At 42.4% G+C, this 25,267-nt stretch overlaps 1 protein-coding gene across 9 annotated transcripts in view; it reads right to left on the bottom strand.

Annotated features, from left to right (window-relative positions):
* CDKL3 (cyclin dependent kinase like 3) overlaps positions 1 to 25,267 on the bottom strand; it is a 184,890-nt gene that overhangs the window by 54,681 nt on the left and 104,942 nt on the right. For all 9 annotated transcript variants that reach the window (XM_075601163.1, XM_075601168.1, XM_075601162.1 and 6 more), the window contains 3 exons: positions 15,808 to 16,085; positions 12,000 to 12,096; positions 8,846 to 8,996 (listed from right to left, as the gene is read on the bottom strand). In XM_075601163.1, coding sequence (XP_075457278.1) covers positions 8,846 to 8,996; positions 12,000 to 12,096; positions 15,808 to 16,085 — 526 coding nt within the window. The remainder of the gene's footprint in view (positions 1 to 8,845; positions 8,997 to 11,999; positions 12,097 to 15,807; positions 16,086 to 25,267) is intronic.

Here is a 25,267-nt window from a genome sequence, read left to right as displayed (position 1 = left end):
GAGAGACATGGTGAGGGAGGGAAGGAGAGAGAGACATGGTGAGGGAGGGGAGGTGAGAGAGACATGCGGGCCTATTCACTAAACTTCTATAAGTGCATTATTGCACTATAAGTGCCCTTTTAGTGCGATATTCCATATGTAGCTATTCTCAATGCTCAGATCGGGCAATATCACACTAAAACGGCTTTTACCAAGCTATACTGTAACACTCTGGCTGTTACAAGTCGTGCGATAGCTGAACAAATGCCCAAACTCGCATTTTTTGCCAACACCTGCTATTCACTAAACTTTGATATGCATATCGTACTATAAAAACTTGTATTCTTTTCTCACCAGCTAAAGGATGGCGAGATCAGATTTGCAATATGCATAACAAGGAGTTTCTTTTATTTTTTTTTTATTTTATTTTTACTACGTGATTGATACCGGGGGTCTCCGGGAGTCCCAGGAGGTCCCTGTGGGTATCCAGAGGTCCCGTGGGTCTTTGGGGTCCTCCGTTGCTGACCCACATATATATTTCAGCTTCGGAGACCCCCAGATGCAATCCTATGCAGTAAAAATAAAATTGCAGCCAGTTTCATTACCTTAGTGGCTAACCGACAAGGTAATGAAAGGGTTAAATAGCAGGCACTGCTTTGATGTTGGTACAGGGGGTGGGTGAAGCTTGTAGTTGCCCCAGGGTGGGTGTTTAGGCCTTGCGGGAGAGTGGCAGTAGACATTAACCCCTTCATTAACTTAGCAGTTAGAACCATTAAGGTAATGAAGGAGTTAACCCCACGCGCTACCCTCTCGCAAAGCCTAAACACCATCCTGGGGCAACTACCACCTTCACCCACCACCTGTACCAACAACACCACACTGGAATGGGTAAAACTGATATTAGCCAGATGGCTAATAGAACTTTCCCCCATTCAAAAAACATTACTGTACAGTGCAATACAATAAAAATCAATACAACCCCCCCACCCCTCTATCCCCAACCCCAACACACACTGTAATGGGCAACATTCCTATTATCCAGATATGGATAATAGCGCATTTGCCCATTAAAAATACAACATTACCCAGCCAGCATAAAGTAAATTAAAGTTGGACTTACCCCTGTCCTGTGTCGAGGTTGCTGCTAGAGTCGGATTCGGAGGTTGAAGACAGCAAAGGTAAGAAACACATTGATTGTATTTGATTTTATTGTGTATTTTTTATAGTTTGCCCATTGACTGCAAATGTGCTTATCTATGTCCCTTTCTGGGTATAGATAATCACGATGACAAGCAATGCATTTTTTGGCAAATGTTTGTTTTTATTTAATTGTAATGTATTGTATTTTTTGTTATGTTTTGTTTAGGTTGTCCATTCATTCTCAGTGTGGCAATCCATGCCAATATTGTGGGCATGGTTTACCACAGTCACAATCGATGGCTTTATTGTCAAATGCTTGTTTTTATTTAAATATCATGTGTTTTATTTTGCGCCACTTTTTTTGCTTGCCCATTCATTGCCATTGTGGCAATACATGCCCATATTGGGGGCATGGTTTACCACGGTGACAATCAATGGGTAGAGGTGGAGGGGGTAGTGGTAGTTGCCCTGGGGAGGGTGGTTAGGCCTCCTGGGTGGGTTTTAGGTTTAACTCCTTAATTACTATAGTGGTTACTTACCACTAAAGTGATTAAGGGGTTAGTGGCCAGTAGTTTTTTTTTTTATTGTAATGTTACTGCCCATGGAGGATGAGGAGGAAGACGAGAATGGCCTTCATTCTGGCAGGGGTAAATACAACTTTAATTAACTTTATGCTGGCTGAGTAATGTTTTATTTCCAAAGGGCAAATGCGCTATTATCCATATCTGGATAATATAAATTTTGCCCATTAATGTACAGTATGTGTTGGGTGGGCTGGGTGAATGGGAATACTTGGCCCAGGGTGAGTGTTTAGGCCTACTGGGTGGGTAGCGGGAAAAGTTAACCCCTTCATTACCATAGCGGTTACCACCGCTATTACTGTGAAAGAGACGTGGGGAGGGAGGGGGTGTGAAAGAGAGACATGGGGGGAAGGGAGGGATGGGGGTGAAAGAGAAAGATAGGGAGGGAGTGGGGGGAAAGAGATATGGGGAGGGAGGGGGGTGAAAGAGAGACATGGGGAGGGAGGGGGTGAAAGAGAGACATGGGGAGGGTGTGAACGAGAGACATGGGGAGGGGGGTAAAATAGAAACATGGGGAGGGAGTGTGAAAGAGAGACATGGGGGGAAGGGAGGGGGGTGAAAGAGAGACATAGGGAGGGAGCGGGGGCGAAAGAGAGAAATAGGAAGGGGGGGTGAAAGAGAAATATGCTGATGGAGGGGGTGAAAGAGAGACATGGGGAGGGATGGGGTGAAATAGACATGGTCAGGGAAGGAGTGTGAAAGAGAGACATTAGGGGAAGGGAGGGAGGGGGTGAAAGAGAAACAAGGGGAGGGAGCGGGGGTGAAAGAGAGACATGGGGAGGGAGGAGGGTGAAACAGAAACATGGGGAGGGATGGGGGTTAAAGATACATGGGGAGGGGGGGAGGGAGTGTGAAAGAGTGACATGGGGGGAAGGGAGGGGGTGAAAGAGAGACATGGGGAGGAAGTGGGGGTGAAGAGACATGGGGAGGGAGGGGGTGTGAAAGACAGATATGGGGGAAGGGAGGGGTGAAAGAGAAACATGGGGGAAAGGAGGGGGTGAAAGAGAAACATGGGGAGGTAGTGGGGGTGAAAGAGAGACATGGGGAGGGAGTGGGGGTGAAAGAAAGACATGGGGAGGGACTGGGGCTGAAGTCAAGACATGGAATGGGAGGGGGGGGTGAAAGAGAGACATGGGGAGGGAGAGGGGGTGAAAGAGAGACATGGGGAGGTGAGTGAAAGAGAGACATGGGGAGGGAGGGGGTGAAACAGAAACATGGGGAGGGATGGGGGTGCAAGAGACATGGGGAGGGAGTGTGAAAGAGAAACATGGGAGGTAGGGGATGAAAGACATGTGGAGGGAGGGTGTGAATAAGAGACATGGGGAGGGAGGGGGTGAAAGAGAGACATGGCGAGGGAGGGGGTGAAAGAGAGACATGGCGAGGGAGGGGGGTGAAAGAGAGACATGGGGAGGTGAGTTAAAGAGAGACATGGGGAGGGAGGGGAGTGAAACAGAAACATGGGGAGGGATGGGGGTGAAAGAGAAACATGGGGGGAAAGGAGGGGGTGAAAGAGAAACATGGGGAGATAGGGGGATGAAAGAGAGACATGGGAAGGGAGGGGATGAAAGACATGGGGAGGGGGGCGAATAAGAGACATGGGGAGGGGGGAGAATAAGAGACATGGGGAAGGAGGGGGTGAAAGAGAGACATAGTGAGGGAGGGGTGAAAGAAAGACATGGGGAGGGAGGGGGTGAAAGAGAGACATAGTGAGGGAGGGGTGAAAGAAAGACATGGGGAGGGAGGGGGTGAAAGAGAGACATGGGGGGGAGGGGGATGAAAGAGAGACATGGGGAGGGGGGTGAAAGAGAGATGGGGAGGGAGGGGGTGAAAGAGAAACAATGGGAGGAGGAAGAGAGGGCTGAAAGAGAGACACTGGGGGAGGGAGAGGGTGAAAGAGACAGGGAGGGGGTGATAGAGATACACTGGGGGGGAGTCACTAACTGTCACTTTTTCTGTTTTATTCCCTGAACCTCTAGGAAGACTGTTTTAAGCTCAATTTGAGCCCTCACGTATAGTATACCTATGCTTGGCAGTGGACACACAGCGCACTGGGCACAGATCGTGGACCTCTGGTAGTGAGGCACCCCGCTAACGTGATAGTAATAATAAACAATGGAAAGGCAGTACCAACATTTCAATCCCAAAACAGGACCAGCATTAGGAGTCTATTGGGATCCCTACATTTACTTTTCCCTCTTTTTGGTATCTACAGGACATTGTTTCCGTGGAGGATTATAATTTAATATTTCAGACTCTTGCTCAGTACAGAATGGGATTGTGGGTAAGAAGGGCCTTTAGCACAATAAAAGAGGTATTTCATTATTGCTGGTTAACCTTAGAAACTGCTGCATGGACAGTTCTCATATCTAATTATAAACTGCCACATTTTACTCTTTGCATCTCTGTTATGCTTTCCCATTAGACACCAAGCATGGCATATGCCCTTGGAAAGAGAATAAACATGTGTTCCTTTTAGATTATTTCATTTAGCTCTGTTTGAAGTTTGGCAAAATCACTTCCGGGTTTTCCCGTTACAGCTCGGGATTTTGCTCTTGCTTGCCCTCTGTGGCCGGATCGTCCATCTTTGCTTCTGGCAGCTTCCTTTAAAAGGAAAGTCCTGCGAACAGGAAGTTGCCGAGCAAAGTTCCTCTTCCCTACTGAATTCATGCAACACGTTTATGCCTATTGTCTTTCACGTTACCAGATCCGTCTCACGTACCTTGACTATCCTTGTCTTCAGCCCGCCCCGACCACTGCAAGTATCTTGACTATCCTTGACATCAGCCTGCATTGACCTCTGACCTTCGGCATACTACGCACTACTCTATCAGGACTCTGTCCCTCGGCTCAGGACGTTTTTTTCACCTTCCTACCTCATCCCTGTGGGTCCGCTTCCTGCTTGAGATGAGCATCGTTACACTTAGCTTGAAAAACATACACCCATCTTTGTAGCGAATAACATTTTCATCGCTGGAAAGTGAAGTATACGCCCATGTTGTGAGACATTGTGAAATAATGCATACACACCTCTTTGCGAGCTTTGTAAAAGTAAATGTTTGAGAATAAAGCAGCAGTGCTCATTTTTAATTCAGCAATATGTTATTTATTTATTTATAAAATATTTTACCAGGAAGTAATACATTGAGAGTTACCTCTCGTTTTCAAGTATGTCCTGGGAATATGTAATAAAAGTCTTCTTACTGGCTGTTACCCTAAAGTCCTAGGGTGGGGTTTTATTTCTTCCACACTGCTGTAGGCATTAACGCTCTTTCAATAAACCAGATGTGTCTATTTTAATATGCAAAACCATGTTTTAAAATACTGTCTTTTTTTCTACAAAGTCTATATTGCTTCATCAGCACTCGGGGAGTTATCCCAATGTTTGAAATCTACCTCTTTATAAAGATACAACTTAAGAGCAAGTACAGTCTATTTCTATGGAAATACCAACTCTACACTCTAGAAAACTCTAGAAAAAATATATATTTTTCTGACAACTTAACACACCTTGCCTATGGACCTGCTTTCTTGTTTGACATGTTCAATTTCTTAAATACCTTTGCCCAATAGTTCCAAAGTCAAGTAATAAGCAGCTGGAAAGAAGAGTTTGAGCGCCCACCTCAGTATAACTTATCATCAGTTGACCAGGAAACCCCCTACATTCCTGCTAAAAGCAACTTGCCAAATCCTACTTATCACAGCACAGGACAGTTTTCAACAGATACTTGCAGAGATGTCACAATTTTACAAATATAACTTTGCACTGATTTGTTTAGATGCAGCATGTCACTGGTGCCCTTGTATCCTATTACATTTTGTTTTGTTTTGACATTTTGTGGTGCTCAAAATGTCAATGAGGCTTTTCATGCATTAGCACGGCATCTGCACTTATCTTACGTTACAGCGGCAGTGCGCAAAGTGGGGGGGCACTGGTATTTTTTTGGGGGGGGTGCGGGCGCTTGCAGAGGTCCCGTGCTCTTCCCCGAATCATTTAAAGTAAATGCCAGGGGATCGCGTGAGGCCTATGCAACAATAAAACTACCTTGATGCAGACGCTGTGATGCGTCACCATGGCAACGTGGTGTCATATGACGCCGCTGTTTCATGTGGGGTGACGTCACATGACTGTCTCCATAGAAATGGGGTCACATGATGTCACGTCACGTGACCCCACTGCGTCATTTGACACCGCACACAAGCGAAGAGGGGGGGGGGCGAGAGCGATGGGGAGCTGGCAGGGGGGCGCAGCTCAAAAAGTTTGCACTCTCCTGCCTTACAGAATAAGGGCCTCTAAATCTTTATAGTATACGTCCAGTTGCTATTGCAGTTACTTAAGATGTGTTGCAGGCTGTAATTTCCTTTTTGGGCAAATAACAGTGCTATCTAAGCCAGGTTCTTCCCCAATTAAAACTGGAGGATCTGGGGCGCTCCCTATATGATTGGAAACTCTAAATTAGAGTGGAGTGAAAAACATAGGGTGAACAGAGAAGGACCAATAAATATAACACAAAAAGAGAAGAATAATTGAGTGTACTGGCCCGAAACTCTCTCCTTGTGTACTCGCTGTCACTTTGTTTCTTCCCCAATAAAAAAAGGTTACAAATATCATTTGGTGGCAATACAATGGTTAAAAACCAGTGAATTAATCCAATTTCTAAAGTAGCCAGTAATATTTGGATAAATCATGACATAGCTGTAGCAAAACGAAATTAGTTAAGAGGAACACTTGCTTGTATTGTATTATTAAAACAGAATACATGATTATGCTAAGCTGCTTCAAACTTTACTTTGATAGCAATAGATTTTTATTCTTCTACATATTTCGTTTCATTTGAAAAGTAGTGTCAAGACCCATATTTACTCAACAACTTACGTAGTCCTTCCAAATTCCTCAAGATTTCTAAACTTCTAAATAACTGTCCACACACTGAGTCAGTCATTAAAATGTCTGCAATGTTGAATGTCATATCAGGGGATTAAACACATCATTCTAGTAACTACCCTTCCGCACTAAACTTGGTGCCACTAATGCCCTTCAGCAGCAAATCCTTTATTTAATTCATAATAGGAACTAAGGGACATCCGTAGCTGAACCGCGCTATCCTCAAATCCATGGAACCCTAGATTTCTGAGAAATGCACCTTTTTTTGTACATCTAAATTGTAAATCTAAATTGTTGCCGCGTCACCCTTACTTATGCGGGCCAATAGCAAGCCACAATATCATCAAAGCAAAAAATTGCAGCTTACTATTGGATGATGACAGCAGCCATCTTTTACTTTTTCTTTAACAAAGGTAATTCTCTAGAACTGAGGGGTCCCCACAGTTGAGAATAACACAGTATAGCATTGAGATTGGATGAACAGGAGATCTATATGATATTATAAGATAATGTAAAACTCAAGCTACGAATGAATCTCAATGTGAAGTAGGATATTGTATGGTTAGAGGCATAAAACTTGTATGCCCAGCTCTCTATATAGGGTGACCAGATGTACCGGTTTAGCCAGGACAGTCCCGGATTTACTGCACATGTCCCGGTGACCCGACAATTATTTGAAAATGTTTAAAATGTCCCAGTATCAGCTGTAAAGAAGGAGGTGCCAGGGCCAGGATTGTGAGGGGCGGGGCCAGGATCGGCAGGAATGGAGCTGCTGTGCTAGAAATATGAAGAAACATGCAGCTACAGATTGAACCAAAGGGGGCACCTGCATGGCTGCTCCTTCTTATAGAGCTGGTTCATGTGGGACAGTGTGTGTAGGTCAGTCTGTGTGTTTATGTGATGGTCAATCTTTGTGTATGGTGTCTGTGTAGGTCAGTGGCTATGTGTTTGCAGGTCCGTAGCTGTGTGAGTGTCTGTGCAGGTCAGTGGCTGTGTGTGTCTGTGCAGGTCAGTGGCTGTGTGTGTCTGTGCAGGTCAGGCTGTGTGAGTGTCTGTGCAGGTCAGTGGTTGTATGAGTGTCTGTGCAGGTCAGTGGTTGTATGAGTGGCTGTGCAGGTCATTAGCTGTGTGTCTGTGCAGGTCAGTGGCTGTGTGTGTGTCTGTGCAGGTCAGTACCTGTGTGTCTGTGCAGGTCTGTGGCTGTGTGAGTGACTGTGCAGGTCAGTGGCTGTGTGAGTGGCTGTGCAGGTCAGTAGCTGTGTGAGAGTCTGTGCAGGTCAGTGGCTGTGTGAGTGTCTGTGCAGGTCAGTGGCTGTGTGAGTATCGGTGCAGGTCAGTGGCTGTGTGAGTGTCTGTGCAGGTCAGTGGCTGTGTAAGTGTCTGTGCAGGTCAGTGGCTGTGTAGGTCAGTGGCTGTGTGTCTGTGCAGGTCAGTCTGTGCGAGTGTCTGTGCAGTTCTGTGGCTGTGTAAGAGTGTTGTTTAGGTCAGGTGTGTGTGTGTTGTGCAGATCAGTGTGTGTGTCTTTTTAGTTGTAATTAACTCATTGTGTGTGTATGTGCAGTGTGTGGTTGTTTATTTGTATGGTAGATGTATCAGGTGTGTGTGCTTGTGTTTATCGTGCCTACATACAGATATAGCCAATGTTATTGGATCCAATACTGTGTGATAACTGGTGCAATAATGTTGGCTACAGATGTATGTGTGGGGAGCCAGTGGTCCCCTGATATCAGAACTGAGGATGCACTTGCTCCCCCAAGTAAAAATGGGGAGAGAGAGAAAGAGAGAGAGAGAGAAAGAGAGAGAGAGAGAGGTGGAGAGAGAGAGAGAGAATGGGTGAGGGAATGGGGGGAGGGAAGAGAGAATCGGGGGGGAGAGAGAGAATTGGGAGAGGTAGAATGAATAATACAGCATCAATGGTGACGCAATTAGACAAATATCATTATAATTATTTTTTGAGTGATGTCATTTGATGTATAAATAAAAAAATGTATGTGTCCCGGTTTTTAATTTTGAAAATCTGCCCATCCTATCTACAAAGAGAAATATTAAAAACGATATAATATAAATACAATTATTACAAATAATAGCTATCACAGTAAATCATATAGGTACTAAATAAAATAAAAATGCTGCTAACTAAATTTATGTAATTCAGTGCTTAATTGCTGTGCTCTACTTTTGCTCCAGTAATAAAACCAGACAAACGCTCATCTATGTTTCAATTGTTCTTGTATTTTCATGAGGCTTAACAAGGCTTTCATACCTTCTATTTCACGCAGTACTTTTGGCATTCCTGTAATTGGTAGTTCAGGGAAATGGATTTCTTCTCTTTCCCTAGAAAGGTTTTGACTCCTTTGTGCTCTCTCATCCTGTGGAGTTTGCTTGTGCAGTGATACTGATTTCCTCATCTGAATCTACAAAAGACATCACAAACATGTTTTAATACTTCTTCACCCTGCTCACACTCTCATTCCATTGCTTCATTACCACAATATCATGTATTTAGGTGGAAAAGCAGCCATATTTCTAGTATCAGGACGGGTACGTATTTGTAGATATCCATGTATATTTGTTTATGATATAGCACCAACAATGTACTGTTTGCAGTGCTTTACGAAATAAGCAGAACACAAGGACTTACAATATAATACAATAAGTGCAACAAAAATAAAAGCACACAATATGAAAGAGAATCCCTGCACCACAGAGCTACATCTACTGTAAGTGGTGCCAGAGTTGTATCAATCTACAAATGTTGGGCCGAAAACACTGTCTCCGACTACAGGCCAATCTCTCTTTTCCCAATACTATCGAAAGTCATGGAAAAACGTGTCCACTCCCAATTAAGTGATTACTACTGTATACAAGAAAAAAATCCTTTTGCCCAAATCACTCTACAGTAACTACCCTCTTAAAAGTTTGCACTGAGATCCAGTGTGGAATCAAACTGATGCAATATTCCTAGATTTTGCAAAGGATTTTAATACTGTTGATCATGTTATATTGTTAAATAAGCTCCAGTGCTCTGGAATAGGGGGGTGCTCTCTAAACTGGTTTCACTCTTACCTATTGGGTAGATCCAAATATGTATCTATCTCGGGCTCTAACTCCAACCCCTTGGATGTCACCCGTAAGGTCCTGGAAGGCTCTGTCCCGGGGCCCCTACCCTTTTCATTCTCATTAATGATCTACCTACCGCAGTGTAAGGGAGCTTCAATGCACATTTATGTGGATGGCACAATCTTATATGATCACAGTTATAGCCTCTTTGACCTTGGACACATGTCAATCTGATTTTTCCAGACTTGAAAAATGGATTTCCAAAACAAATTGTTTTTAAAGACTGACAAAACTGTAACGATGGTATTTGAGACTAAGGCTACATTTCTAAAGGTAACCAATGACAGAGCTACAGATCAAAACCAACTATATACGTTGCAAGTCACCTAAGATGGTGATTGGCTAGTTCAGGCTTTCCAGAAGGTACTGGAAAGGTTAACCCTTTTGGGGGCTGACTTAGTAGTAGGCTTTCTCTTTTCCTGCCCAGCAACAGGGGTGGGGGAAAGTTTATAAATATCTGGGACCTGGATATATTCCTCACTTCTTAAGTGGGCCAGCATTGAGGGGATCTCCAGGCCTCGTATCCCTGTAATAGGGGTGTAAGAGACCTGTGCAGAGGAATACTCAAGGAGACCTATTTGGGGGAAATGAAACATGGCTTTATTCCGCCTGTCACTTTAAACAGCAGTTTAAGGCAATATACAGATATACAAAAGAAACAAACACCTATTCCTTTGTAAGGGTTAACGTACTTCCCCAGTCCCTATCTGCAAGACTGGAAGGAAAAGCCCCTTACCAGCCTACCACCCCACAGTCTCAAGAGATACCTCAAAGCAGATGGCCCTTCAGGTCAGTCTTTGGGTCTGGTGTCCGGGTGTCTTGATCTTAGCACAGCCTATGTGCTGAAGACATCATCTCCCCTGTCACCACAGTTGTGACTGTGCTAAGGAGTCTACGGGTCTGTTCCCAGCAGGATGTTTTTACCCTTGTCTGATTACCCAGGTGGAGCTGGCTACTTGACTAGCTGCAATTAACCAGCTCTCTGCTGGATTTCCCAAACCACTAGAGGCTTTTATTTAAACAGGGATAAGTCGCTGTCACAAGGGGTAAACAACATTTCTTGTTTCCTAGTTAGGGCACGTCTCCCAGTAAAGGGGCCCTTCAGACACTACATTAAATCAGGATCCTGCCACAGTAGGGAGTAGATTCTTCAGACAGGGGCTCATTCAGGAGACATGGAAGACCTGCAAAGAAATTGCAAGAAAATGTTCCAGCTCTGTTATTGGCTGTGGAGGAAAGGCTTGAAAAAGAGCTACGCTGCCTACAAGCCTCATGGTTGAGTGTATGTGTCTGCATGTAACAAGAAGAGATCTTTGTAACCTGAAAACCGGTTCTGTTGCTGCTCTAATCGGACTGTTAATAAAATTTAAGAAAGTTCCTGGCGCCCTTTTCCTTCTCTTGCTAAACACTCCAGCCTGCACGAGGTTTCAAAACCCTGAGATACAAGGTAATCGCTGTGCATCTCCTGCACACACAAGAAATCTCACTTCAGGAGATATTGAAACAGTTTGTTGTGGTCCCTCTTCTAATGGCCGGGGGTAGAGGTGTTACACTTGTTTGAATGTGTTCTGTTTTCTAGCTTTGTAGTTTACATCCCAATTCTTCTTTTTTTTCTTTTTATTTTACTTTAACTTAACCTTTAATGCTCACACATTTCCCTCCCGTGGGATCTATTTCTCATCCAATTTGATTAAGCTTGTTAATTATTTATCGTTATCAGTAAGAGGTTCCTGTTCTGTTCTCAAGCAAAAAAAAAGAAAAGATGGGCATTATCTCAAAATACTAACTTATTTTGATCCTTCTCAGTGATACTACTAGCCGTAGTCAGCTAAATTTACACATTGTGCCCTTGGTGTTGAGTACAGTACATTCAGTAGAACTTATTTTAGACACCACATTGCACGTTTGAACAGTTTTTCTATGTCTAATTTCACCTTTTCTGGTAGTGTGTTGATAAACCATCCCCATTTCTGAAAGAAGTTTTTTGTTTTTGTATCTTTGTGGAAGCTGATTTCTAGTTTGTCTATGCTCATCAGCCAAACTCAGATGTGTGTACTATCTCTATTGTTGGAGGGGTGCATGAGATCCATTGTAACATTATTTTTCTTCTGGCTATACTAATTTTAAGTTTTTTTGTATTTATTTATTTTTAAATACTATCTCGACAACACATTGCACAGTTACGTAATTTGCCAAAGATCACATTTAAACTAGTGTGGTGTTAGTGGAAAGGGTGACATAAAGTCAACATTGTAGAGTTCAGAGCTTTGTACAAATATAGGAACACTGTAACTCACTGTGACCATGGATTCTTCTTCTTGACAATTGCTGCAACCTGGCTGTGCCAACATGTTGAAAGGACTTCTCTTTTTTGTTTTCTCTGTCAACCTTGTTCTGATAAAGAAAGTTCATTAATTGTCCAAACAGAAGTAAAACAAATATCAGTTGCATGATAAAATATGAATACAAATATTAAATATATGGCCTTAAAATAAGAATAATTAGAGAAGGATGTTTTTTATTAACACTTGCATTGTAATATTTCTCCTACAATGCTAAGCAGGCTCTATGGACAACTTGCTACGTTAAGTCTTAAAAGCAGTAATCCTGCCAACCCTTTATTTTTTTTCTTGCAGACCAATAGGAAGCCCAACCATTTAAATGTCAATCCCATTCAGCTCTGCTACAACATTTCTGAACCTTCTATTGTTATGGGCCTATTCATTAAACTACAAGAATGATGTTTTCGAGTGTCTCATAACGGTACTGAGCAAACCCCGCAAGTTCGTTTGGATCGCCAAACCCAAGACATGGAGTTCAAGAAGAGATGTTTATTTGTAAGGGCAACAGAATAGAAGCATACAAACATAAACAAAATGCACAATTATCACCATTGTGACCCACCTCTAACTTGGGAAAGGATTGGATTTCTCCCCACTGAGTAGGTTACCTCGAGGTGGTGCCCGGGGTAGCCGCAATAGTACCTCTGTTTCCGGGTTGGGGAAGCGGTCCATTATAGGGTACAGCAATGTCCTGGGGCCCACTTGGAGAGAGGGTGCACAATAGATAAAAACAGTCCTTGGTGCAATCACCGGTAGAGGCTGTCCACTAGTCCAGGGACCGACCTCCACTGGTTAATTGTTGCAAGGTGTAAAGGGTATCAGCTCTCTACGGCAGGCAGAAGCTGATGGCTGGAGAAATTCTTTAAAAACACTTTGGTTGATTGGTTTTGTTTCTTTTGCTTGGTTTCTTGGCTCAGGGCACACCAGAGCATATGGAACCGGACCCCTCTGACAGACAGAAGTTTAGTTCTGATAGTCCACTCAGAGTCCTACTGCAAGCAGGACCCAGGAATTTAGTCTCTCGCAAGAGACTCACAGTACACCCCACATGGTATACAGATACAGTCCCCTCAAGAACCAGATGCAGAGACAGGCTGAGCTGTTCTAAGACACACAGGAACAGCTTGGGGCTTTCAGTTATACCTCAAGCTGCAGAGAGATGCCAGAATGTCTGCACGCATCAAAGGATTTTTTCTGGCCTCTTTAGATCTGGCTGAGTTAGGCACAAACTGCTGACACTCTATTCCCTTGGAGTGTGAAATTTTTTCTAACTAGACTGGGGATGCCTTGACAGTTTCCTGGCGGACAGGCCAGGTGGTGTGAGAAGTAGCCTCCCTTAAACAAAAGAGTCCTCTAAATTTAGATGACTCCCTTTTATGGGCCCACCACCTGGCTTCATTGGACATACAAGCAGAGGCATTACTATGAAAGGAATGGTTGTCACCTGGCCAGTTGTTCCTTCATTAGAAATGCAGGAATAAAACTTCCAATATCGCCTTTTTTACTGGGGTGAACCCTGACCACCTAAGGAATTAGGATTCGTAGGGATAGGCTGTCCTACTGGCCACCAAGGTCCACTACTGAGGACACCTGTGGGGAGTTTCTAGGACATATGGACTGAAGTTATGGCAATTTAGCAGATTGGTGTATTTCCGATGTAGGGATATGACACTGATTCTTTTCAGCAAAAGACTAATCTTTTGATTAGCATTAAGGGGTTCCCCGAGACTCTGGGTTGTTCCCCACAAAGTTTCGCCCTTTCTAGCAAGGTGTGGCGGTACCAAAGATTCTGCAACAGGAGATCCAGGGCACCACGTAAAATCCACAATAATGAAAACAGGGAACCCAGGCAGTGAAAAATCGTAGAAGAGAAAGCGCAACTGTTGTGTGAAACAGGTGGGAGGACACATTCTCTTTTGAGACTGCCACTACCTTAATGTTCTATTAAAGCCTTCTACGATTTTTCACTACCTGGGTTCCCTGTTTTCATTATTGTGGATTTTACGTGGTGCCCTGGATCTCCTGTTGCAGACTGACTGCTACTTCCTGGATTTGGCGGCACACGGAGGGGGGAGGAGGAGGCTTGCACATTACCGCAGATGAGTGGTTTGAATTTCCCTAGCCAGCGGGACTCAAGCTTCTTAAGTGGGTTTGCACTAGGAGTTAAGAAGATTCATTCAACCGCCATAACCCCATACAGCTCCCGGATGGACTTTTACAGGATGCGCACATCCCACGAGACTGAGTGGGTCTTTAATAGGAGGTTAGTAGGTTAATTATACCCTCCAAAACCCCATTCAGGTCCCGGATTCACCTTCTACTATTTCCTCCCCCTTGTCTATCTTCTGCTTCATCTCACTTGAGCGAGAGCACCACAGAGTGCAGGACAGTGTCATTTCCCATTGTGGCGGTACCAGAAACTAGTTGTAAGCCCGAGTGGTTCCGGAGTTACAACCCCAAACATGTTACTGAGGGAATGGGTCCAATCCGATTCAGGCCACAAACAGTGCATTACAAACACATAAGAAGGGACAGGGACATAATTTATAGGAGGAACATAGCAATAATACATTTATACACATGTTCCCATGACGTGTACCGTATCTTCAGGGTGCAACCCAGAGATACTACAACACCCCACGTCACACTGAGCAAGACAGCAAAAACACATCTTGCAATATTCTCTAAACAGTTGTTACATGTCCAAACTGTGGATGGAAAAAAAATTTTAAGGTATGGGCTCTGTTCCGGCAGAAGAAATCCATGAAATATGCAAATGATATATACAATTTAGCAAATGCAACCAAATTACGTATTCACATGGTATTCAATAAAAGGAAATAGCAACTGACCTGGAAAATCTGGCAAATATTTTTCACATACCCAAGCCTGGCAAGATTTAAAAATTTAGAGGAAGGGAAAGAGAAAGACAGAGGGCACGAATGATGCAAAAAAACTGAATGTAAATAAGATACATATTTTTTGCATAATTATTATTGAATACAGTGAGAACTCACATTTTTAATCATGTTTTGTATTACTAATTCTGCAGCTTAATGAAGGGGAGTCAGGATTGATTGCAACCTTAAAGAATCAGCAACCATGCCTTGGAAGTTCACAACCGAAGGGGGGAAAGCATGTACCTATTGGTGTGTGTCTCTCTAATGAACAATACCTAGGAAACTACATTCAGCAGCTTGCATAGCCTTTACACCATTTGGTGTAAAGGCTACGCAAGGGCCGCGGCTTCACCAGCAGCCATCAACCTCTTACCATCCCAAAGCAGGAGTGGAAATCATGCTGTTGTAAATCATAGAGAAGAGAGAAGAGAGAGATTTATGTTGTAAATCATAGCTTCCTACTCCCTGTACTTCCTAATGATAGGGCTAATCAATAATCCCCAGTGTAAGGAGAGTAACGGGACAGTATTCATCAGTTTGCCAGCATCAAGAAGCTGACTGGAGGTGAGGTCATGCCCATGGCTGCAACGTTCCTTCTGCCTGTCCATTCTATATGTACGTGGGTAATATGTGGCTCTTCTGAGGGATCAATGGCTGCATTCAGGTATATCATGTAGCCTACCACTGGCTTGTATTAACTAGTATGGTATGTGTGCAGAAAGCTACAGCAGGCTTTGATGGAATTAATCCAGAATTTCATCAAATAGGAGTTACAAACATACAAAAAAAATATTATTTTAATTTAAAAAACTGATAGCAATTACGATTCTTATGAGGCAAATACAATTGCAGGTTCTACTCACCTTGTGCTATTAATATGTGAATTAAAATTACATGAAGCAGTAAGGCTACTGTTGGGATTAATGGGGGGCATTATTATATTAGATAGTAATTGTTGTCCTTCCTTGAGACCAATTGGAGCCTTTTCTGGAGTTGTAGCTTTACTGCTTTCTAAAGATAAATCTACCACCACCTGAGATTGGCCGATGCTCAGATCTTCAACTGAATCTTTAATTTCTTGTTTTTCTTTCACTGGGTACAGTTCCGATCTGCTTTTAAATCTTCTGTCCTTTTCCATGGCCTAATCAAGACAAGAGATAACCTTTCAGAAAAAACTGTGGTCCATTTTAGGAGTCAATAAATGGACTAGTCTGCACCTTTGTGTACAAATTGAGAAATGTAATCTTCAGTGTTCAATATAAATATGGAACATAATAATTTAACAGTAGTGCTGTTACCTTCTTCACCAGTTGGTAAGTGTTGAAAGAAGAATTAATGCTCATATAATCAAATAGGGTCCATGAAAAGTGCAGGCTATGGCCCACTGGGACAAGTTAATAATTAGAGACTTCTAGAGGGCAGTGCATTGTACTTCTACTCAGGTTGTTTAAGAACAACATGCATTGTAGACTATATTTGTATTTGTTTAAACATTTTCTAATGTACACTGGGATTCACAAAGCTCGAGTGGGTGTAAACTGTCATTTGGTTTATCAAAAATCGATCTGCTTTGTCAAAGCTTCATGAACCCCCTCCTCCCCCCCCCGAGTCCATAAATGCAATACTACATATTTCAAAAACACATATGAACAATATAGCCTTATAGACTGCACGTCTGTGTTTTGTAGTGCTCTGATTAACATTTTCAATATTGTAGAGTGAGAAAGATCACTGTTTGTATGCACTCAAAATAGATAAACTACTATGTCAATTATATTAAGTAGTTAATCACAACATATATATGAATAAGATAAAACCTCTATATTCATAAAAATCTGATAACCCGGACAGTCAGTGTGATGACCTATGATGGCACCAAAACCAAAAGTATAGTTGGTATATATCACTACTAATGTAGCAGATATATAATTGCCAGAATACCTAAGATCTTGCCATTTTAATCAAATACCTCTCTTCATTAGCAGACTAATGAAGCTGTCAGCAAAAGAATGGATGGCTATCAGCTAGGCTAAATAACCCTAATCTGAGAGAAAGGAAGTCTCTATTAAGAATCACCTAGCTATATATCTCATTAAATGTAAATTCATCTATACTATATTTACTTTCAAATAGTATCAATGAGGCTGCTACAATTGTAGCTATCAGAGTACTGGCGCTACGTTGGCCACAGTACTACACGGAGATGGCAGACATACCACTGACTCTCACTGAGGACACTTCTTCCAGGGTAACAGAGGCAGCATTTAGTGGGGGGAAGAGGGGGGTGTTTAATACAATCTAAAGTTGTCATAGCAACTAATTAGGTGTGTACTGTAGAATAGTGGCATGTGATTCAGCTACCATTTTGTCTGTAAGATTCCACAGTAAATTAACTCATACCCATACTCTATTCCCTCCTTCCAAGTTCTATTTATTTGTTACTCCCATGTACATTTACAATGAGTGGGACTATCTACTAAGATCCCTGTATCAGATTGACTGAGACCCTATGCCTCACTGGGCTGTCAAGTATTTTTCTTGATTTTTTTGCATTTTGGATTATATATCCTTTTTTTGCTGTGTATGCTTTTTTGATTTAAGATATATTTCATGTTTTTTTACCTATACTGTATATGCACTTTATATACGCTGTGATTGTGTACTCAATTTTTTTAATTTAATTATTATCTATTAGTAAAACATTCTATTTTGGCAAAACTTTTGCTGACTTCATGTTTTTCTTATGAGTGCTGGGAACACCCTGTATGTGTGTTTGATGTTCTTAAGAGGCTAGGGCCTCTTATTTTTCCGATGCACCACACATTAATTAACATTATCTTGGGAGGGATGTCTGAAACATATATTTCTCATGTCTCATTTATTGGTTGATCAAAATGGCTGTGCACCAAATAGTCTTTCAAATTCATTGCCCTCCGGCTTAGAATCTTGTGGCCCTCATCACAAACATATCTCGAGTTGAAATCCTGAAGTAAGATATGCCAATGGTTCTTCAGTATGGTATTTATTTCAGCCCATTGGTTATTGAGACTTCCTACAAATCTTGTTGGAAGTATGGGGGTTTTCTGTGGTGTAAATTGTGCCCTCCTGTAGGCTAGTTTGATTACTCTGTTGCTATATCCTCTCTGAATTAAGCTTTCATTCATAACAGAGGCTTGTTTTTCAAATTCCTCTGTTGCTGTACAATTGAAATGTTTCCACAAAATTTAATCTACTTAACATCCCTAAAAATACCCTGGACGTCTTCTTCCCCGGCTTCTCAGTGCTATTACACACAAAGCACTTTTGAATCTCCTGCCAGCCGCATCTCCGATCAGCTCCAAAGTTGTGCTGGCTTCCCTGGGTTCTCAGTCAAGCACAGTGCTATTTCTCACAGAACACCTTTGAAAAGCCTGCCACTTGTGTCTCCAATCAACTCCAGGGATGTTCTGGTTTTCTGATCGGCCGCGCTCCGTACATAGCCCTAAGTGGCTATACTTAACATGGAGCAGGAGCCCATGAACTTCAGGGAAGCGGTGGTGGAAGCCATATAATAGAAGAAAAATCACATAGTGAAATATATCAAAAACTCAATAAAGTGAACCAAATAATACTATAAATTTCAAATTCACAAAGAAGCAGGAATTAAAGCAGAGGTTCTAAACAGTGGCACAGTGGTTCCTGGATGGTATGATGCACAAGGTTCCTAAATCTTACATATATATTACAAATAATATAAAAGTCAGAAACACAGAGATGCATTATGATAACGTTTCATTAAGTTCATGTTATATACTGTAGAATGTGTTTTAGTGAATAAAGTGAATGCAGGATAGGTTTGTGAGACTTACCATGATAATAATAGTAATTGTTGTTTGTTCTTGTATAGCGCTGCTAGTATTACGTAGACATAGAGACATTTTGCAGACACAGTCCCCGTAGAGCTTACAATCTATGTTTTTGGTGCCGGAGGCACAGGGAGATAAAGCGACTTGCCCAAGGTCACAAGGAGCCAACCCCAGGAATTGAACCAGGTTCCCCTGCTTCAAACTCAGTGCCAGTCAGTGTCTTTACTCATTGAGCTGCTCCTTCAGCCCATGATATTGTATTGTATTGTATTATATTGTTTACTAACTACAATATGTGTACAAGATTACAACTTTTTGTAACAATTACCAAGATACAGAAATAGTGATCTTAACATTTATCCACACACAGTTATATTACTGTGTGAGAAAATTAACAGGGGGAAAAAAAGAAACATGGACATTTGGGAACAAAATGCCTGTGACATGCTGGCTATATTATGGTTCATCTGGCGATAGGCTGACCGATACATCCAGAGAAGCTGCTGCGGAAACACTAGAATGGCCTCATCTGGAAGAGCAGGTCTTGGTGCTTGAATAGAAGCAGATTTCAGTGCTGGAGTAGGAGGTCTCTGTGCTGGAGCAGCAGGTGAAGGCGCCGGAACCGTATACTCCTGAACCGCATACGGAATGGCAGCGAGGTCTAAAATGATTTTGATCTCTGCGAGCTCTTCACTCGTGACTTCCATGGACTTTCCCATCTATGCAGATGAGTGTCTGTGCTATGGTCCTTCAGAAAAGTTACATAATATAATCAAATATAGTAGTATAGTATTTGGGTACATATAAACACTTTGCTATTGCGTTTGTGCATAAACATCCATTTCTTTACATATTAAGATACATTTAATAAGATGAATATTATGCCGTTATATTAATTATTTTACATAATGTAGGTTTTTTTTTTGCACAGTTTATTAATGTGGCATCATAGTGATTTGATAACAGTAATAGGGGAATATAATAGCAAAAGGAATACTTTATAAATATTGAAATATGTCAGTAGTGTGCAAGGCATGGCCTATAGCATAATTTAATATTATGAGGTCATACATCTAAGCATGTCACATATAGCATCTTGTGAGAACTACCCACCACATGTATGTGTGACTGCAGTGCAAATAATACAGTAATCTTAGGACTGATCTCCATGGTTGTGTATAATGTTACATGTATACATGAGCTTAATATACACTGTGTATTATATATATAGTTTGTTTTCAATTACCAAGATGCTCGTGGGCAAAATTCTTCTTGACCACCAGGCATTGAAGTCTGAAAACCTCGTGGCTGGAAGGGAGAATAGCGATGCCTAATTGTTGTCTTGTAATTCCTCCCACCTTTTCCTGCCCTGTGGCTTTCAGGGGACGTGGTGACTGGGGAGAGAGTTGTGGTCGGTGGTGGGGTCTCAGGCTGGCCGCATGAGCTGGGAGAGGCCTAATCACCATCTCATTGAGGACACAGTGATTCAGCAGGGAGAGCTTGTTGGAAGTGTCGAGGAGGGAGTAAATTGGATTCGGATGAGTGTCAGGCATGTGGTCCCTCATCCCCCCTACACCCTCTGTAGGTCTAAGACAGCTGCCTCCAGAGGTAGGGTGACAGAGTTTTCTCTGTGGTCAGGCTGGAAACTGGCGGTGAATCGGAGAATAAGTGCAATAGTAGTGGGTCACAAAGCTGATTCAGTACATCCTCTTAAGACTAGAGGAGGAGATTAAAGGCTTAGAAGCATTCCCTCTTACCAGAGCTGGAGGGGAAAGTAATACCTGTGGAGAGCTGGAGAATATATTGCGAAGAGTGACCGTAACATCGGGAACAAGAGAATTCCCTAGCGTGCTATAGGGGATACGAGACTCCCATTTCATAGACCCCAAAGTCTGCAATTTTCTGTGATTTTCAGGCTGCATCCACGCTGCCGCTGAGCGCACATGGCGCTTGACGCGTTTACTTCATTGAATCTGAATCTGCATGGCCATGCTTATGCAGCGCGCGTGCTCAAGAACTTACGCTCTCCCAAGCTCGGCGCTTGGAGAGACAAAGAAAATTGATTTTGAAGTGCGCTCAGCAGCAGTAAATTCACACAGCACACAGCACACAGCCACACAAATGCACAAACACAAGCAAACACACAAAAATAGCCCCGATCCACTCCCTGCGCTTGCAAAATTATGCAGGACAGCCTGCGCTCATGCTTGGAGAGTTGGCGCCGTCACCAGAGCATGAGCGCGCTCAGCGGCAGCGTGGTCGCAGCCTTACCCTCACTGAGCATCATTCAAAACACTAATAAAAAGCCTGACCAGTCACTCCCACAGATAAAGATGAGCTCCTTACTTAATTGAAAATAAGCAAATATGGAGACCGCAATGTAGACGGGGTCAAACGGGTGGTATTGCCCTCTTCCCTAATGTCTTTTCATGGATCATGATTATCTGAACTGAACAAAGTCAAACGAATAAGACTCATATGATAATATTTTTATTAATTGTGCCTTCCTTATTCATGTCTCACCCCCAACGCCATAATATTAAGATTATCATCACAGGGAGCTTTGAGCTGTCTCAAGAGCTGTATCAAGAGGATATGGCTTCAAATGTTGAGGTGCTACAAAAAACAGTTTGACTCACTGCAAGACCTCCAAAAAGATTTGGAAAATAGAGAAAGGTGTAACAATCTTCGAGTTAAAAATATACCTGAAGTAGTTGATGCTGCTGAATTAGAAGATTATTTCTTTTAAGACTTTTTATACATCTATAACCAAAAATATCACCAGAACCCCTTGTGGATAGGGCTCATCAATACTTGAAACCTCGCACGGCGGCCAAAAGACCCCTAGAGAAGTTATAATAAGGTTGCATTATTTCAAGACAAAAGAGGCTATACTAAAAATCGGCACAACCCAAAAATAAATCAATTTTGAGAGTATGCCTATTCTGAGATTTCATGATCTCTGCCGAGTGACATTACTAAAGGTACCATGAGGAAGCTCTTTTCAGAGTGAAACGCATAGGGTTTTTTTTCATGCGCAAACAGACTTTCATTCAGTTGAGGAATTGACGTCTTATCCCCTGCATCGATCTGATCCCTTACTTGTCATGCCTGATCATGCATTGTGACGACATCATTCTGTAGTGGGATTGCAGACATTGGCTGAGCGAGTAGGAAGAAGAAAGCCTCATGGGAGATCCAGCGTCCCTTTTGACTGAAAATGTATTTCATCCTGTATACCCTATTTTAATTATAAAATGGAAATGTGCTATTTTAACTTCTTTTCATTTACATTTCGGAGATTCAATTATAACAGATCTGAGATCTGGTATCAATCAGAGATTTTTTTCCCTACAAGCTTGTACCTATTACATTGCACGTGAATGGAATATCCCATAACTTTATAAACTTTGTGTATGACACATTGCTCTGTATTTTTTTGGGTGTTTTATTTTTCATACCCTGGGAGTCTTGCACTTTGTTTTCTATCACCGTTACTCTTTTTTGATGTTAGAATACATTGTCTCTCAGAGCGGCATTCCTTCCAGTGGCTGTATTCACTTTTTTTCATACATCACTATTATATATATATATATAGCTCTAACACTGAAGACAGAAACAGGCACCTCCCAACCCTGACCGAATAGTTCAGACAGAAGGGATACAAACCAAAGACCATTGCCAGAACTATTACATCTGCACTAAAATCCCCACGAGAACACCTGCTACAATACAGACAGAGAGAACCTACCACACGCATACCACTAGTGGCCACATACAACCCTACCCTAGAGGGAATACGAAAAATAATCAAAGATCTGCAATCCATGCTTGAAAAGGATGTGACATTAAAAGAAATCTTTCCCAAACCTCCCATTATTGCGTTCCGACAACTACCAAACCTCAAATAGAAATTAGTCAACAGAAAACTTCACAACGAACTTAAACACACTGATAATGTCACAAAACCGTGCAACAACACACGTTGCAAACTCTGCAAACAAATATACCAAGATCCCACAGCCAGTCACAAGCATGGAACACTCAATGTTAAAGGATCATACAGCTGCTCATCCAGGAATGTGGTTTATATGATTCAATGCAACAAATGTGACCAATGATGCTACATTGGGGAAACCAGCCAAAAACTTCAAAGCAGAATGAATATGCACAGACACTCAATACTATACTACGAAGAAGGAAGATACTGCTCACCAGTGGGACATCATTTCTCACTACCAGATCATTCCATAAATGATTTAAAAATCAAAATCCTCAATGGAATGTTCAAACGCACCCAAGAACGGAAAACATTTGAGCTCATAATGATAAGACTCTTTGACACCAAAACAAGTGGACTTAATGCAGAAATGGGATTTCAGACACACTATCATAATTTGTTCTAATGGTCCTCCCGAGCATTGTGCTATCCCATACCTTACCACCCAACCCCCCCTCCCTCCCAGCATCCTCTTCCCACTCTGTGCTGCTGTGGATGTGCTGCTGTGGATGTACAGCCCCCACCCCATCCCTAATTCTCACCTTCCTTAAACACCCTGCCAGTGTCTGGAATTCTTTATTCTTCCTTTTTTTTCTTCCCAATCCCTGTCTAAGGCCTCGGCCAAGGTACTTGCGTGCTGGCGGAGGCGCGCTGAGGCGCGCTTCCGCTCAGCACTGAGCCCCTACAGCCGCAATTAGAGCGGCTTTAGTAGGGGCTCGCCTAAGCTTCCGCAAGCGCGCCGAAGCGTAGGTCTTAGGGAAATGTAAAATTTCCCCGCTTGCCGGAGCGCAGGGCCGGTCACGTGAGCGGTTCGCCCAATGAGGGCGAACCAGCTCCGTGACGTCACTGGCCCACCCCCGGCCCGCCCTCTGACGGCGCGCAGGAAAGCACCCGCAAGGCCAGGGAAAGCACCCGCTTTCCCTGAGCCTCAGCGCGCCTCAGCATGCCAGCGGGGAGCTTGGCCGAGGCCTTAGTCATAGAAACCTTTGTATATCAGTATTGCTGACCTGTAGTAGAGAGGAAAACTCTCGAAAGCTTGTCCTATAACATAAATTGTTAGTCCAAATAAAAAAGGTATCACCTAATACTGAAGAACTCATTTATTCTGCACTATCGCAACTGGACTAACACAGCTATTTCCGGTATATATATATAATCTTTCTATTGCATTTATTCTACACACTATAAATACAAGTGAATCAAATTGTTGATTTTTTTTGTATCACATTACAATAAACTTTGTCCAATCATAGCTATTCTTAGAGAAAATTGCATTCTTTACAGATAGGGATTCCCATTCCATTATTAAAAATGGCAGACACATCACTATGAAGAGATTGGAAGAGGGATATGGATACCTTCTTAAAACAGCGGGACATTCAAAATACACAGGAGGTAAAGACCTCAAACAACAGGGTGGAGTGGATCCATAACTCTACCTCTACCATAATTAACCTGGAAAAGCATTTTGAGAAAGATCTGAAAGGATTTCAGTGATACTGGCAACCATGATGTAGATGAAGTAAACAATATGGAACTGTAATGTTTATAGATTGAACATCAATATCAATTTTCGATTAATTTCGAGCTTTTCATATCCTTTTGTGAAATATTGCAAAATGCTGAGACATCATAAGTCTAACCAACTGTTCATAAATCTATTGAAATGTTTTTATTCTCAGTTTGGTATGATGTTTTTTGACAGGGATTGGAGGTGATACTTGGTTGGTAAAATGGTTCTGATATTCCTAAACGTGGGTTATTGTTTGTTTGTTTGTTTATTTAATATATTGCATAACTATTTTATTCTTGTTTTTCCTCTCTTTTCATTTTAGATTATTCTAGATTTTTTTTGTCCCTCCCCTTTCCCAAACTGGTGCAATATTATTTCGATGACAGGTTATGGATGCATGCTCAGCAACCAGGGCCAGCAGGGAAAATGCAAGGTAGATGACTTAAATGAGTGAAGAAAAAAGTGCGCAACTAATGTAAATAGTGATGTGATAAATATGAATTAAGTACGTGACCTTGGTAATTAGAGCGTCTGCAGCTGCGGTAGAAGGGAGGGCTCAGGGACCCCCTATAGCTAACAGAAAAAGACACAAAAAACACAGCGCACAACGCTCATAGTGCATTAAAAATTATATTGACATAAAGAATATTAAAGGTGAGTATTAAGCGTACATCAGAGTAATAATAAACAGGCAATTTTGGGATAATGTTACCCAGCACCACGTGGAAGCCGGATCAGATGTCCTCACATAAGGATGGAGGCTGGTTCCTTTCACACCGGTTCCTGGTCAGGTAAGTGGGAAGTCTTTGTTAGTCCTTGCTCCCAAGAGTGAATCAACACGTTTGCAGCTCTGTCCTCGATCGCTGCATTAGACGAAGCTCCACACCAGCTGAGATCCTCTCTCACACCCCTCCGTTTGAACGCTTCCGGGTTGGTGACGTCACCGCGGGGTTTCTCGCCGATAC

The sequence above is a fragment of the Ascaphus truei genome, chromosome 5, assembly GCF_040206685.1.
Source record: "Ascaphus truei isolate aAscTru1 chromosome 5, aAscTru1.hap1, whole genome shotgun sequence".
NCBI lineage: Eukaryota > Metazoa > Chordata > Amphibia > Anura > Ascaphidae > Ascaphus > Ascaphus truei.
This window is presented reverse-complemented; position numbering and strand designations above follow the sequence as displayed.